The 12226-nt window shown below is 41.1% G+C and overlaps 1 protein-coding gene across 1 annotated transcript; it reads right to left on the bottom strand.

Moving 5' to 3' along the window:
* Positions 1-2: 2 nt before the first annotated feature.
* dtl (denticleless E3 ubiquitin protein ligase adapter) lies at positions 3-12216 on the bottom strand. Its single transcript, XM_088361162.1, has 15 exons — positions 11965-12216; positions 11378-11515; positions 11215-11307; positions 11079-11140; positions 10858-10978; positions 5464-5529; positions 5278-5393; positions 5125-5198; positions 4943-5049; positions 4755-4859; positions 4194-4306; positions 4011-4100; positions 3790-3913; positions 2951-3588; positions 3-464 (listed from the first exon to the last, which is right to left on the bottom strand). Exons 1-15 carry the CDS (start codon positions 12014-12016, stop codon positions 402-404), a joined length of 1962 nt encoding a protein of 653 aa, XP_088217288.1. The 5' UTR covers positions 12017-12216; the 3' UTR covers positions 3-401.
* Positions 12217-12226: the final 10 nt, after the last annotated feature.

The following is a 12226-nucleotide window of genomic DNA, read 5'->3' as shown; positions in this document are numbered from 1 at the left end:
CATTTTAATAAAAATCTGTCCATTCAACAGGGTGTCACAAATAACCACCTGCTATTTTGTACATATTAACAACTGGAGCATAAGAACAGAAATGGTGAGCAGAAATGAGTTGATGTACTTGATAAGATAGTTGATAAGCTACACATGTTCATAGTAGGGCTCCACGATGAACTGAATAATTACTACGTTAACTTATGTGCTTAATGAGACAATTTATCTGGATCTTAAAATTTTTTGCATCAACAACCAGATAAAATGGAAAGAGTTGTGTCAAATGCGGCTCCTAAGTGTAGCATGGAAGAGTAAAATAATTACTCAGATTTTTTTTTCATTACACACCTGTCAGTCAGTGACTGAACATCGTCAAAAATGTTGAGGCACTACTCATGGATGCTGATGGGTCAGTCTGTGCCTCTCATGAAATAGGAGGAGATTTTTTTCATGTTCTGCGGTGAATTCAAAGTCTGAAAAAGGGAAATTAGAGAAAAGATTTAACTGCAGGTTTTATTTCAGCGACATCTTGCATCATGGTCTACGAATTTCTTTTCAGTTCATGACAACTCTCAATGAAGTTGCAAGAGAGCTGAGCGTGATTTTCTTGACTGGCAACATATTCAGAATGCCTGAATCATGATAGCTGCCGTAAAGAGCAGGAAGAAAAAAAAAATCACTTTTTGTGTCTTGTGAGGTGCAAGTTAAACTACTTGTGTCATGCAAGGGGTGTAGTTTGTACATCTATAATTGGAGTCTGGTGTGAACCCTGGACCTTTCTATACAAACCCAGACTTACCGTAATTGCCGGACTATAAGCCGCGACTTTTTTCCAAAATTTTTGACCCTGCGGCTTATAGTCAGGTGCGGCTTATATAAGATTTTTTTCGTGATTTTTGTGATGACTTGATCACTTTTACTCTTAACACTATTATATACAGTAAAAGCTACAAAACAAACTGACAAATAACTCGTTTTCAAATCAGACGAGTAAAAACTGGTCAAATATTTTAAAAAAAAGCTATTATTAAAAGTGAAGACAATTTGCAATTCTAGTAATGACACACGAATTTGATGCACAATTTGTCTTCGCGGGCCACATAGAATGATGTGGTGGGCCGTATCTGGCCCCCGGGCCTTGAGTTTGACACCTGTGCTCTAAACCCTTTCTCTTACTCTGCCATATCACTCAGACATTACACAAAGCAGTGGCGGTTTGGACAATCTGCATTGTAATTGTACTAAGTTCATCTTGTTTTTCCTTTTTTTAATCACTTCACTGGTTTCTTTTAAATCAAACAAGTTGTTTGATAACAAATTGTTTGATATAAAAGAAACCAGTGAAGTAATCTGCATTGTATTAAAACCCAATCAATCAGCATTTAAATTCAATTCTTCTGACATTTTGCTCACCAAAAACAGGTTGTAATGAATGTGAACTTTTAATGCATTTTATTCAGAAGGTTACTTTGAACCTTAAACGGCGGCGCGGCGTACTTATGGATTTTTACGGCCTCCGACCTCCAGGAGGCGCTCTAGCAAGAAGCAAGAGCGAGACAGGCGAAGAAGAGATAATGCGCCGAAGAAGACGTGCTAGTTTTTGTTTACATTTTGCGCATCACGCGATCAAGACGGACATTACTGAAAGGAAGCCTTTATACACAAACCGTCATCATGGGGGACAAAAGAAATGCATATGATGCAGCTTTTAAGCCAAAGGCAGTCGATGTTGATGACATTATCTTGTGTCTACTCTGGAGCGTACTTATGGATTTTTACGGCCTCCGCTCTCCAGGGGGCGCTCTAGCAGGAAGCAAGAGCGAGACAGACGAAGAAGAGATAATGCGCCGAAGAAGACGTGATCGTCTCGCGCATCACGCACACACCCACATTCACACAAAGACAGCAAGCTTTTATACACAAACCGTCATTATGGGGGATAAAATAAATGAATATGATGCCGCTTTTAAGCTATACGTGTCGCTCGCTAGTTTAATATAATGTAGCGCTTCGTGCATGAATAAGATTAGCATGAACAGAACCTCTTCACACTCGAAGAAATGCATAAAACCGACGACGAAAGAGAGACTGAGAAAGTGTGAGGCGAAGGATATCTAACGCTATTCCAATCGGACACGAAGGAGGAAGACTTGGTTTCAGTGCACAGGAGGAAGATGAAGACGTCTCTTTTTGTACTTTTACTGGTATGTTTTTTTTAACCAGCCCTGTTCGTGCTGTGCTACCGTGTTGCCGCTGTGTAACCGCCGCCATTACCGCCGCGTCTCAGTGACTTTGCTGTGTTAATTCCGTGTTGCTGTGGTATTACTGCCGCGTCACAGGCAGTGTTTGGAGAGAAATGTTAAGGTATGTTATTAAAGCTTTAAAAAAAAACTTTCTGTGTCCAGTCTTTCTTTGCTAATAACTCGCGTGCACACTTCCGCGTTGCTGCGGTACTACTGCTGCGTCACAGGCAATGTTTAGAAAGACATGTTCAAGTATGTTATTAAAACGTTAAAAAGGCTTTCTATGTACTGTCTTTCTTTGTAAAAAACTCGTGTGCAAGTGCGGCTTATAGTCCGGTGCGGCTTATGTAAGAAAAAAAAAGAAATATCCCTGAATTTTAGCTGGTGCGGCTTATAATCCGGTGCGGCTTATAGTCCAGCAATTACGGTAATATCTTATTAGGACTAACGCTTGTAATTTATTCCGTGCCATTTTGCAGGGATTTTGTAATTGCAAGCATCCAGGAATAGCACAGACCTATCATGTGCATTTTAATGCATTCCTTGTGACTCAGTCAACCCAAATCCTCCTTGTTAAACATGCAAGTCAATGAGAAATATTAATATGTTAGAACATAGAATAGAAAAGAACTATTTTAAAAATAATAATAATAAAGCTAAAATATTTGCACCCAGGGACAACAAGACATTTGGTCGGAATTGCTCAAAATGCTTACCGGTGATGCTGGCGTCTTGCCCGCTTGTTTCTTTGCAGCACTGGGGCTTCGATGGCCACGAAGGCTACGAGAGTTTCCTCTCATCTTTTGGCCCATTACTGACAGCCAGTCTGTCACCCCAGGGCAGTAGTTTTCCTTTCCAGACTGTATTGATGATTCTCGGCCTTCCTCAATATGATTGTCTGTGTGTGGCAGATCCCCTTGAGCTGGGCGGGCGATGCCAGACTGGCCCTTGCACCTTTTGGCAACAGGGTAGAGTTCGGAGACACACTCGCTCAGTTTTGTGCCCTCACATTCATTAGTTGAGCCGTTGACAGTCTCCAGCCTGCGTTTGGCTTGCGGTGCCAAAGGAGAAGTGCAATTCGTTGGGCTCTGAGGACACAGACTCAGAACTTTACACAGCAGAGGGCTCTTTTGGCTTGGAGATCCTTGACTGGGGGAGAGCCAGGACTTGATGGAAGTTCTCTGATAATTAGCAGCTTTGGCTTGCTGAGAATGGACAGGTGAGGTGGTGTTGGAGGAGAGCGGTAAGGCGGCACCACTGGGAGCACAGGACGCGAGGCACGGAGAGGCCAGGCCTCCAATGCTCTCAACCCTCTGCTCCTTAGCAGGTGTTGTCTCAGTGGGATTCGAAAGTTCTAAAAACACAGATCAAATGAAGATTCAGCAAACAATATGAGATAGTGTTTATTTATTTTTTTATGACAAAGCACAACATAATGACATCAGAAAAAAAAAAACATTATAGGTGTGCCAATAGTGAGCTATAAAACAATTAAGGATGGATAGTAATCGGTCTGAATAATAATTTATCATCTATTTACAAAAATTGTCCTTACTGCGTGGACTTTTTGGACGTGCCCAGCCAACAAGATTGGCCTCTCCCACTGATGACTGTTCGCCGCCCATTTCACGACGTAGGCGCCAGATGCGCACAGTGTGGTCATCGGAGCAGGAAGCGATCTGCCATTGGAGAAGAGAATTAAAAAAATATATAAACAAAGAAGAAATCAATCTTTCTACCTGCTTTGCTTGAAAGCTTTCAAGACCATCATCTCACCTTAGTGAAGTCTGTTGGGCACCATGCAACAGAAGTCACTTCCTCACTATGGCCTTGAAGAGTCATGGGAGGCTGCGTAGGATCAGAGATCTGAAATGGAAAATTATGTTCAGGTGTTCTGATCATTTGGATTCACGGCAAATAAATAAGCGTTTACTTTTTTTTCACGAAATTATGATGTACCTTCCATATGTATGTGTGGTTATCACTTGAGCCACTGGCCAAAAACTGGTTATTTGGACTAATTGTGGATTTGATGTAAAAAGATGAGTTTTGGTGGCCACTGAACACGGCCTCTGTGGGGGAAAAAAACTGGAATGAGTAACAAAAACATGACAATGGGCCAAAATTATTGAGTAACTTTTGCAGCGACTGTTTGAGTAAGAATCATTTTTAAACTGGGCAGGTGTTGTAATGAATTTCATAATAGATCCGTCTTGCAAACCGACCCTGTCGACATCACGACTACGATAAGACTAATGTGAAACCTCTCAAATCAAACATCACAGAAGTTGGACATTTGGACAACTTTTTGAGAAAATATAGAATGTTTCTTAAGTCAAACAAAACCTGTGAGTTTAGTTTAGTTCTTATTACATGTTTTTTACTGTTGAAAATGTTGCCCTCTGTGTAGTTATTAAAGGTTATCTTACTGTACTCCTTTTAGTTTATAGCTCCATCTAGTGACGAGAACTGGTTAAAATTACACTGGAAGTCCCGTTTTGTTAATCGTTTTTGGTTTACCTGGTGTAGTTTTGATTCCACTGACATTGAACATGTAAATGTTGTCATCAGTGCAGTTGCACATGACATTAGACCTCGTGGAGTCCAGGACAAGACCAGAATAACCTAGAATACAAGAATAACGTGTCACTTTTGCTGTCATTTGAATACAAGTTCATGTGAGGAAGAGTCCAAAGTGCAGAACTAACCGAGACGCATACGCATAGAAGAGCCGGGATACGGGTACGTCTGCAGGGCTACAGGTTCGTGATGGTGCGCAGTGTAGTTTTTCCTCAGGTCCCACATCTTCACAAACCTTTTAAGGTCAAAACCAAACATGATTAACCTTATAATCAAAGTTCAACATAAAATACGAGGAGGTGTGTCTAACCCATCAACCGCCCCCGAGGAGATGAGAGTGTGCTGATCTTGAAATAACACCACAGTGACACTCTGCTGGGTGTCCTACAAAACATGGGATGGTCAGAATTGCTGCAACACAAGGGTCGATTTGCTTGAAAATTTTTACGTCAAGGAAACTCACCACACTGGGAGCCATGCCGCGAACACTGAGTCGTCTTTTCTTTGTTTTCGATGGGGGGTTTGTCTCTGCTTTGTTATGAGCACCCTGGATTTGTTTCACTGGTTTGTAGTAACCATCTATGAAGAATACAAATTGTAATAAGTTCAATATGTTAAAGTATGATGAAAAATAAATGTAAGTTTGTACCTTTTTTGCTGCATCTGCTATCCCACACCAAAATATTCCCGTCTCTTGCGCCAGTACAGAATACAGCTGTGAGAAGACAAACAACGTTAATAGGAAAGTATTATTTTTTGCAAACATAGTTGTTATATGTTCATCTATTTTCTAATACTTCACTAGTAATACAGATGATCTGAAGCCTATCCCATCTCACTCGGGCAAAGGGCAAATTTAAATTTAGTGGCTCGTGGCTACACTCAAATTCACACCTAAGAAAATTTTAAAATATTTACCGTATTTTTCGGACTAAAACTCGCTCCGTAGTCCAAGTCGCATCAGCCATAAAATGCACAATAAAGAGGAAAAAAACATACGAGTCGCACCGGAGTTTAAGTCGCATTTGGGGGAAATTTATTTAACAAAATCCAACACCAAGAACAGACATGAACCAGCAACAACAGGCTAAACGATACGATATGCTAACGTAACGTAAACACAAACGAGGAGCTGAGGCTTGATGTAACATTAACAGTTATTTAAATAACTATAACATAAATAACACGTTTATCAAACCATCTGTGTCACTCCAAATAATTAAATCCATTGATCGAATTCGTCATCCTTTCTGTAAACAGCCGCGTGTGCGGCGCGCCGCTGACGTCGGACTCGTTATCAGTTGCAGTTCAAATTATTCCACAGGCCCATATATAACAATATATAAACTATACAGTCAAACCTCGGTTTTTAACCACAATCCTTTCCAGAAGGCGGTTCGAGAAGTGAATCGGTCGAATTACTAATCTATTTTTCCTATTACAAATAATGGAAAAAAAATTAATCCGTTCCAAGGCTTAAAAAAAAAAAAAACGCCTTTTTTAAGCATTTTTTCACTTGCGCATTTTTGTCCGATTGCGCAACTGCAGCGCACCGCAGAACGCGCAAACGTAGCGCGCCGCTGACCGCGCAACTGCACTGCGCTGGTCGCATTATTGTGACAGACCCGTCGCTGAAATTTAGAAAATATTTTTAAAGTCCTGATGTACTTTCCAAAATTTAAGTGAACCTCAGTGCGCAGGGAGCTTAATTTGGTCCGATCGCGCGCCGGGCACTCACTGTCGCATTGCTTTAAGAGCGTCTTCGTGTTTTAGGATGGTTTTACTGCTCCCACTTGCATTCTTTGGAGGCATGATTAGAGGTTAATACAATCCTCAAAGTAACGAAAATACAATAACGAACGGAGTCAGTCAGCATCCGGGCCGCGCGGTCGGGTTTTCTCGGGTCCTTTCGGCTCATCTCACGAGGTTCGATCTCTGAATTTTGTTCAACAACCGAAGCAAAGAAATCTCAAATTTTTCGTTCGAATTCCTATTTGTTCGAGAACCGGGACGCTCGAAAACCGATGTTTGACTGTATATCAAATAACAATAATATAAACAACAACTTTATCGAACCATCCGTGTCACTCCAAATCATTAAATCCATTGGAATCTTCGTCTTATGTCACTTAAAAAAAAAAAAAAAAACACAGCTGTTGACGCCGGAACTATGTGTGCCGCTGATGTTAGACTAGATATATCAAATAAATGTAATATAAACAACAATTTTAACGAATCATCCGTGTCATTCCAAATCATTAAATCCATTGGAATATTCATCCTCTGTGTCAATTAAAAAAAAACAAAAAAAAAACAGCTGTTGACTCCGGACCTACGTGTGCCGCTGACGTCAGCCTCGTTGTCAGTTGCGGCTCCAACTATTCCACAGATCTACGTATATAACTATATAGTAGCATTACCAAAGTACCAGGCAAGACGTGGGTTTGGTAACCGGCTCTTTATTTCATAAAACAAGAGTTCAACAAGCAAGCGCTTGTGTGCTCCAAGCAAGCGCCCTGGATCGTTCTTCCCTTTCACGGCCTCGCTAGAAAATCGGAAACTACTGAAGTCTAACAACATACACGTTGCTACTCTTAATAAACTATACGTCAAATAACTATAACATAAATAACAAGTTTATCGAACCATCTGTGTCACTCCAAATCATTAAATCTCCTGACCCCGGAAGTCAGTGAATGGAACGCATTGTCAATGAGGCTCCAATTATTCCACAGCCATAGTGCAACCTCATGCGGTTTAAAATGAAAATAACATGTGAAGTGATCAACTATACTAGTAAGTAAGTAATGTGTTAATGATTAAGTAAAAATTTGTGAATAATTTCACATATAAGTCGCCCCCCCAAACTATGAAAAAAAACGCGACTTATAGTACGAAAAATATGGTAATTAACCTAAGACAGTTATTTTGAAAACAACCTCCAACCTCAAAACTGTGGTACGCTCAATTTACGTATTTAAAACATTTGAAGTTCTCATTGTCCGATCCACTGCTTTACCGTCATTCTATCTTGCTGTTATTTACCGTCCACCCGGGGCTTACTCTGGCTTCCTGGATGAATTTTCAGAATTTGTGGCTGATCTAGTGACAAATGCAGATAATATAGTTATCATGGGTGATTTCAACATCCACATGAATTCACCGTCAGAACCACTGACTTTGGCATTTCAGACTTTAATCGATACGTTTGGTTTTACGCAAGCCGTACAGGCAGCAACGCATAAGAATGGAAATACCTTAGATCTGGTATTATCCCGGGGACTAGCAACGTCAAATATAGCAGTGCTGCCATACACTACTGTTTTGTCTGATCATTTCTTAATAAAATTTGAAATTTTAATTCCTTGTCAAAGACAAGATAGCGATCAGAATTATAGCAGCCGTAATTTTAACTCCATGACTGCAACTGCGCTATCTGAGTTACTGTCGCCGGAAACCGCCATGTTTCCCGCATACAGCGGCTCTATTGATAATCTTACAAATGAATTCAATGCGACATTATTAAAAGCCTTCGACTCTGTGGCGCCGCTACGTCTCAAAACTCGCCGTAGATGGCCAACTCCGTGGTTCACAGATAAAACACGTACGCTTAAGCAATTATGTAGAAAGCATGAGCGCAGATGGCGTTTAACCAAACTTGAGGTTTTCCATCAGGCATGGAAGGACAGCCTCCTGAAATATAAAGATGCGCTTATCTTAGCAAAAACCTGTGATTTTTCGCAAGTCATTAATCTCAATAAAAACAATCCTAAATACCTATTTGATACAGTGGCAAAGCTAACTCTATGCCAGCCGACCCCCGATAGCTCCTTCCACTCAGCTGACGAGTTTATGAAATTTTTTGCTCAAAACATTGAGTCCATTAGGGACGAGATCAAGAATACCATTCCAATCGCTCCGCTGGTCACTAGCGCTGGGGATCATGCAATAACCCTCTCAAATTTTAAAAGCGTGTCCCTTGAAAGGCTTACACAATTGGTTAGTGCGGCTAAACAAACAACATGTTTACTCGACCCGCTTCCAGCCAAACTACTTAAAGAATTATTTCCAATTTTAGGACCGTCCGTCTTAAATATAATCAATCTGTCTGTCTCCTCTGGGATACTGCCAACAGCCTTTAACACCGCTATTATTAAACCGTTACTTAAGCGACCAAATCTTGACCCGGACTGTGTCAGTAATTATAGGCCAGTTTCAAACCTCCCATTCATAGCGAAACTTCTTGAAAAAGTAGTAGCGCAGCAGCTTATTGATTACATGGTCGCTAATAATCGATACGACTCTTTTCAGTCTGGTTTTAGAGCTAATCATTCCACAGAGACAGCACTTGCTAAAGTGACTAATGATCTCCTCATAGCTATGGATTCAAATACGTCGTCTGTATTGTTACTACTCGATCTTAGTGCTGCCTTTGACACTGTAGACTTCGATATTTTATTAGGGCGTCTTAAAAGTTGTGTTGGTATCTCAGGGTCAGCACTAGGCTGGTTCTATTCCTATCTATCAGACAGGACGCACCGAGTGATCCATGGCAATACGTCCTCTGAGCTCTATAATGTTACGTGTGGTGTCCCACAGGGATCGGTACTCGGACCGATTCTATTTAATATTTATATGATTCTGCTTGGGGACATAATACGTAAATATAATATTAGTTTTCAATGCTACGCAGATGACACCCAATTATATATGCCGTTATCGATGACAGATCCGCGGGACTGTTGTAATCTCGAGGCGTGCCTTGCCGAGATCAAGCAATGGATGTCTCTCAACTTCCTTCGTCTTAACCCAGATAAAACTGAGATGTTGATAATTGGTCCCACTCGTTATCAACACTTATTTAAGGAAACCACTATAACTATAGATAACCATACTATCACTCTCGGGGTAATATTTGACCAAACGCTCTCCTTTCAAAAACACATTAAGAATATAACCAGAATTGCGTTTTTTCACCTTCGTAATATTGCTAAGATTCGTCCGATCCTCTCGACCGGGGATGCGGAAACTATTATACATGCGTTCGTCACGTCGCCCCTGGACTACTGTAATGTATTATTCTCTGGTCTTCCTAAGTCCCTCATCAAAAGTCTACAGTTAGTACAAAATGCTGCTGCGAGGCTGCTCTCACGGACAAGAAAATTTGATCACATTACCCCAATATTAGCCAACTTACATTGGCTCCCGGTCCATTTAAGATGTGACTTCAAGGTTCTTCTACTAACCTATAAATCACTGCATGGCTTAGCGCCTTCATATCTCGTCGACCTAGTCGTTCCTTATGTTCCGTCTCGTAACCTTCGTTCGCAAAACGCTAGTCTTTTAGTTACACCGAGGGCCCAGAAAATGTCTGCAGGTTCTAGAGCATTCTCTATTTGGGCTCCAGAGCTTTGGAATGCCCTACAAATGGATATTAGAACTGCTACCTCAGTAGAAACATTTAAGACACGTTTAAAGACACATTTCTATGAGATGGCCTTTAACTAATTTGTAGTGGCCGATTCGGCCGGAGTTTGTTTTTGTTCTCTCTCCCTACCCCCCTCCCTGGCTGGGGAGGGGGTTAGGTGGCGCAAAAGCTGATGGCGGCTAGCTGGATTCTCGGGGACCAATTCAAGAGAGAGGAAACTGCAGCTCAACCTCCTTGAAGACACTACCAGGACAATCGAGGGCACCTCCGACATCCATTTTTTCATTGATTTTCATATTATGTATTACTTGTGCCCTCTCTGCATCCATTACAACCTGGTGATCCTGAAAGGGGGATCCTTCCATCTGTGGTCCCTTCTCAAGGTTTCTCATTTTCCCCTGGTAGGGGTTTTTGAGTTTTTCCTTGCCCTTTTGGGAGCTTAAGATCAGGGATGCTTTGAGAATAATTGTCAATTTTTGTCTATGTGAAGCCCTTTGAGACTGTTTGTGATTTAGGGCTATACAAATAAACTTTACTTGACTTGACTTGGTACGGCTGTGCTAACCACTCATTCACTCTGCACCATGCTGCTTTTTGAAAACTAAGAAGTCACACCTTTGTCCTCTGAAGTGAATGCAACAGATTTGAGGCTGCAGAGGTGGCCCCTGAAAGCACCTAACAGCTCGCCTGAGTTCACATCCCACAACCTGGCCATCTGGTCGCCTGCAGCAGTCACCTAAGGTGGATGCATGATAACAAAAAAAAATAGTAAAACAAAGCTTCGTGTGCAATGTTTATACGTAGATTGCTAGGTAGAGGATGGCATTACATCTTACCAATTGAGACTCCCCAGGCACCCATGCTATGTCAAAGACAGCATTCTCGTGAGCCAGCCATTCTGCAGGTATACACACACTTAAATTATTCTATTCCAAAAGGATGTGAGGCTGCAGAAAATGTGTCATGCTGCACCTTTCAGAAGTCGGTCTCCTCGCCCCTCAGTGTTGTAAATCCTAACAATGCCTTCTTCATTTGCCACAGCCAGAACATCCTGAATCTCCCTCGCTGTAAGAACATGAACAGCTTGGTGTCAAATGACAAGTGATCATCTGATGATAAATATCAAGTGCTTTACCAGAGGAGAAGGATAGTCCAAATGGCGGCACTGAATCACCAAGGCTGCCATAGGAAACATGTTCATCATTGCGAACACACTGGTAGCCTTCCAGGAGGGAGCTCAGGGGATACATGGTCCAGGTTTGAGTCGGTAATGCTGGACAGATTAATGCATAAAAACATCATTTAAAAGATGTTACGTTTTGAGTCAATGTGACAACTGCTATGGTCAATGGCAGTGGTAAATGTAAATCACGTTTGGAACTCAATGTGTAACAAGTCAATTACTAGAACAACAATTCAATGAAAATACCTCAATGATGTATTACGTCAGAATTTATAACAAATTAAGGAATTCATCTATCTAATCAAATGTCAATTGTACATTGATCAAGTCAACTACTAACCAAGACAAAACACAACCTCAGACAAGTAGATCACCAATTTTAAACGGCAATGATAGTGAATTCAGTGAAACCCAACATAACAAAACAACTTGGGTTGTGCGAATTTTAAAGTAGTAGTATTATAGCACACATATATTTATAACCAAAGTGTCATAGCTTCCGTTAAACAGAACGAATTGTTCTTTCTTTTTGTTCTTACCATTCTGCCGTTGTCTGCCTAGACGATTTTCAATAATTGAACGAAAAGGCATCCCTATGCTTCAGTTGGAACCTATCTGATAATTCCAAAATATATTTATTTGTATTTGTTATTCCCCTTATCTAGTAGCAGTACGCTGTGTTGATGTGGCTTTTCTTTCCCGCGAACCGATCGTCTGAACGCAGTGACTGAATTCCGCGCTAAACAACCATTGGTTCATACAGGCACTTCCGCTCCGGGGGAACTTTCACTTCCGCTTTCT

Source organism: Syngnathus floridae, chromosome 19, assembly GCF_059516105.1.
Source record: "Syngnathus floridae isolate MCC-2025c chromosome 19, RoL_Sflo_1.0, whole genome shotgun sequence".
Taxonomy (NCBI): Eukaryota; Metazoa; Chordata; class Actinopteri; order Syngnathiformes; family Syngnathidae; genus Syngnathus; species Syngnathus floridae.
This window is presented reverse-complemented; position numbering and strand designations above follow the sequence as displayed.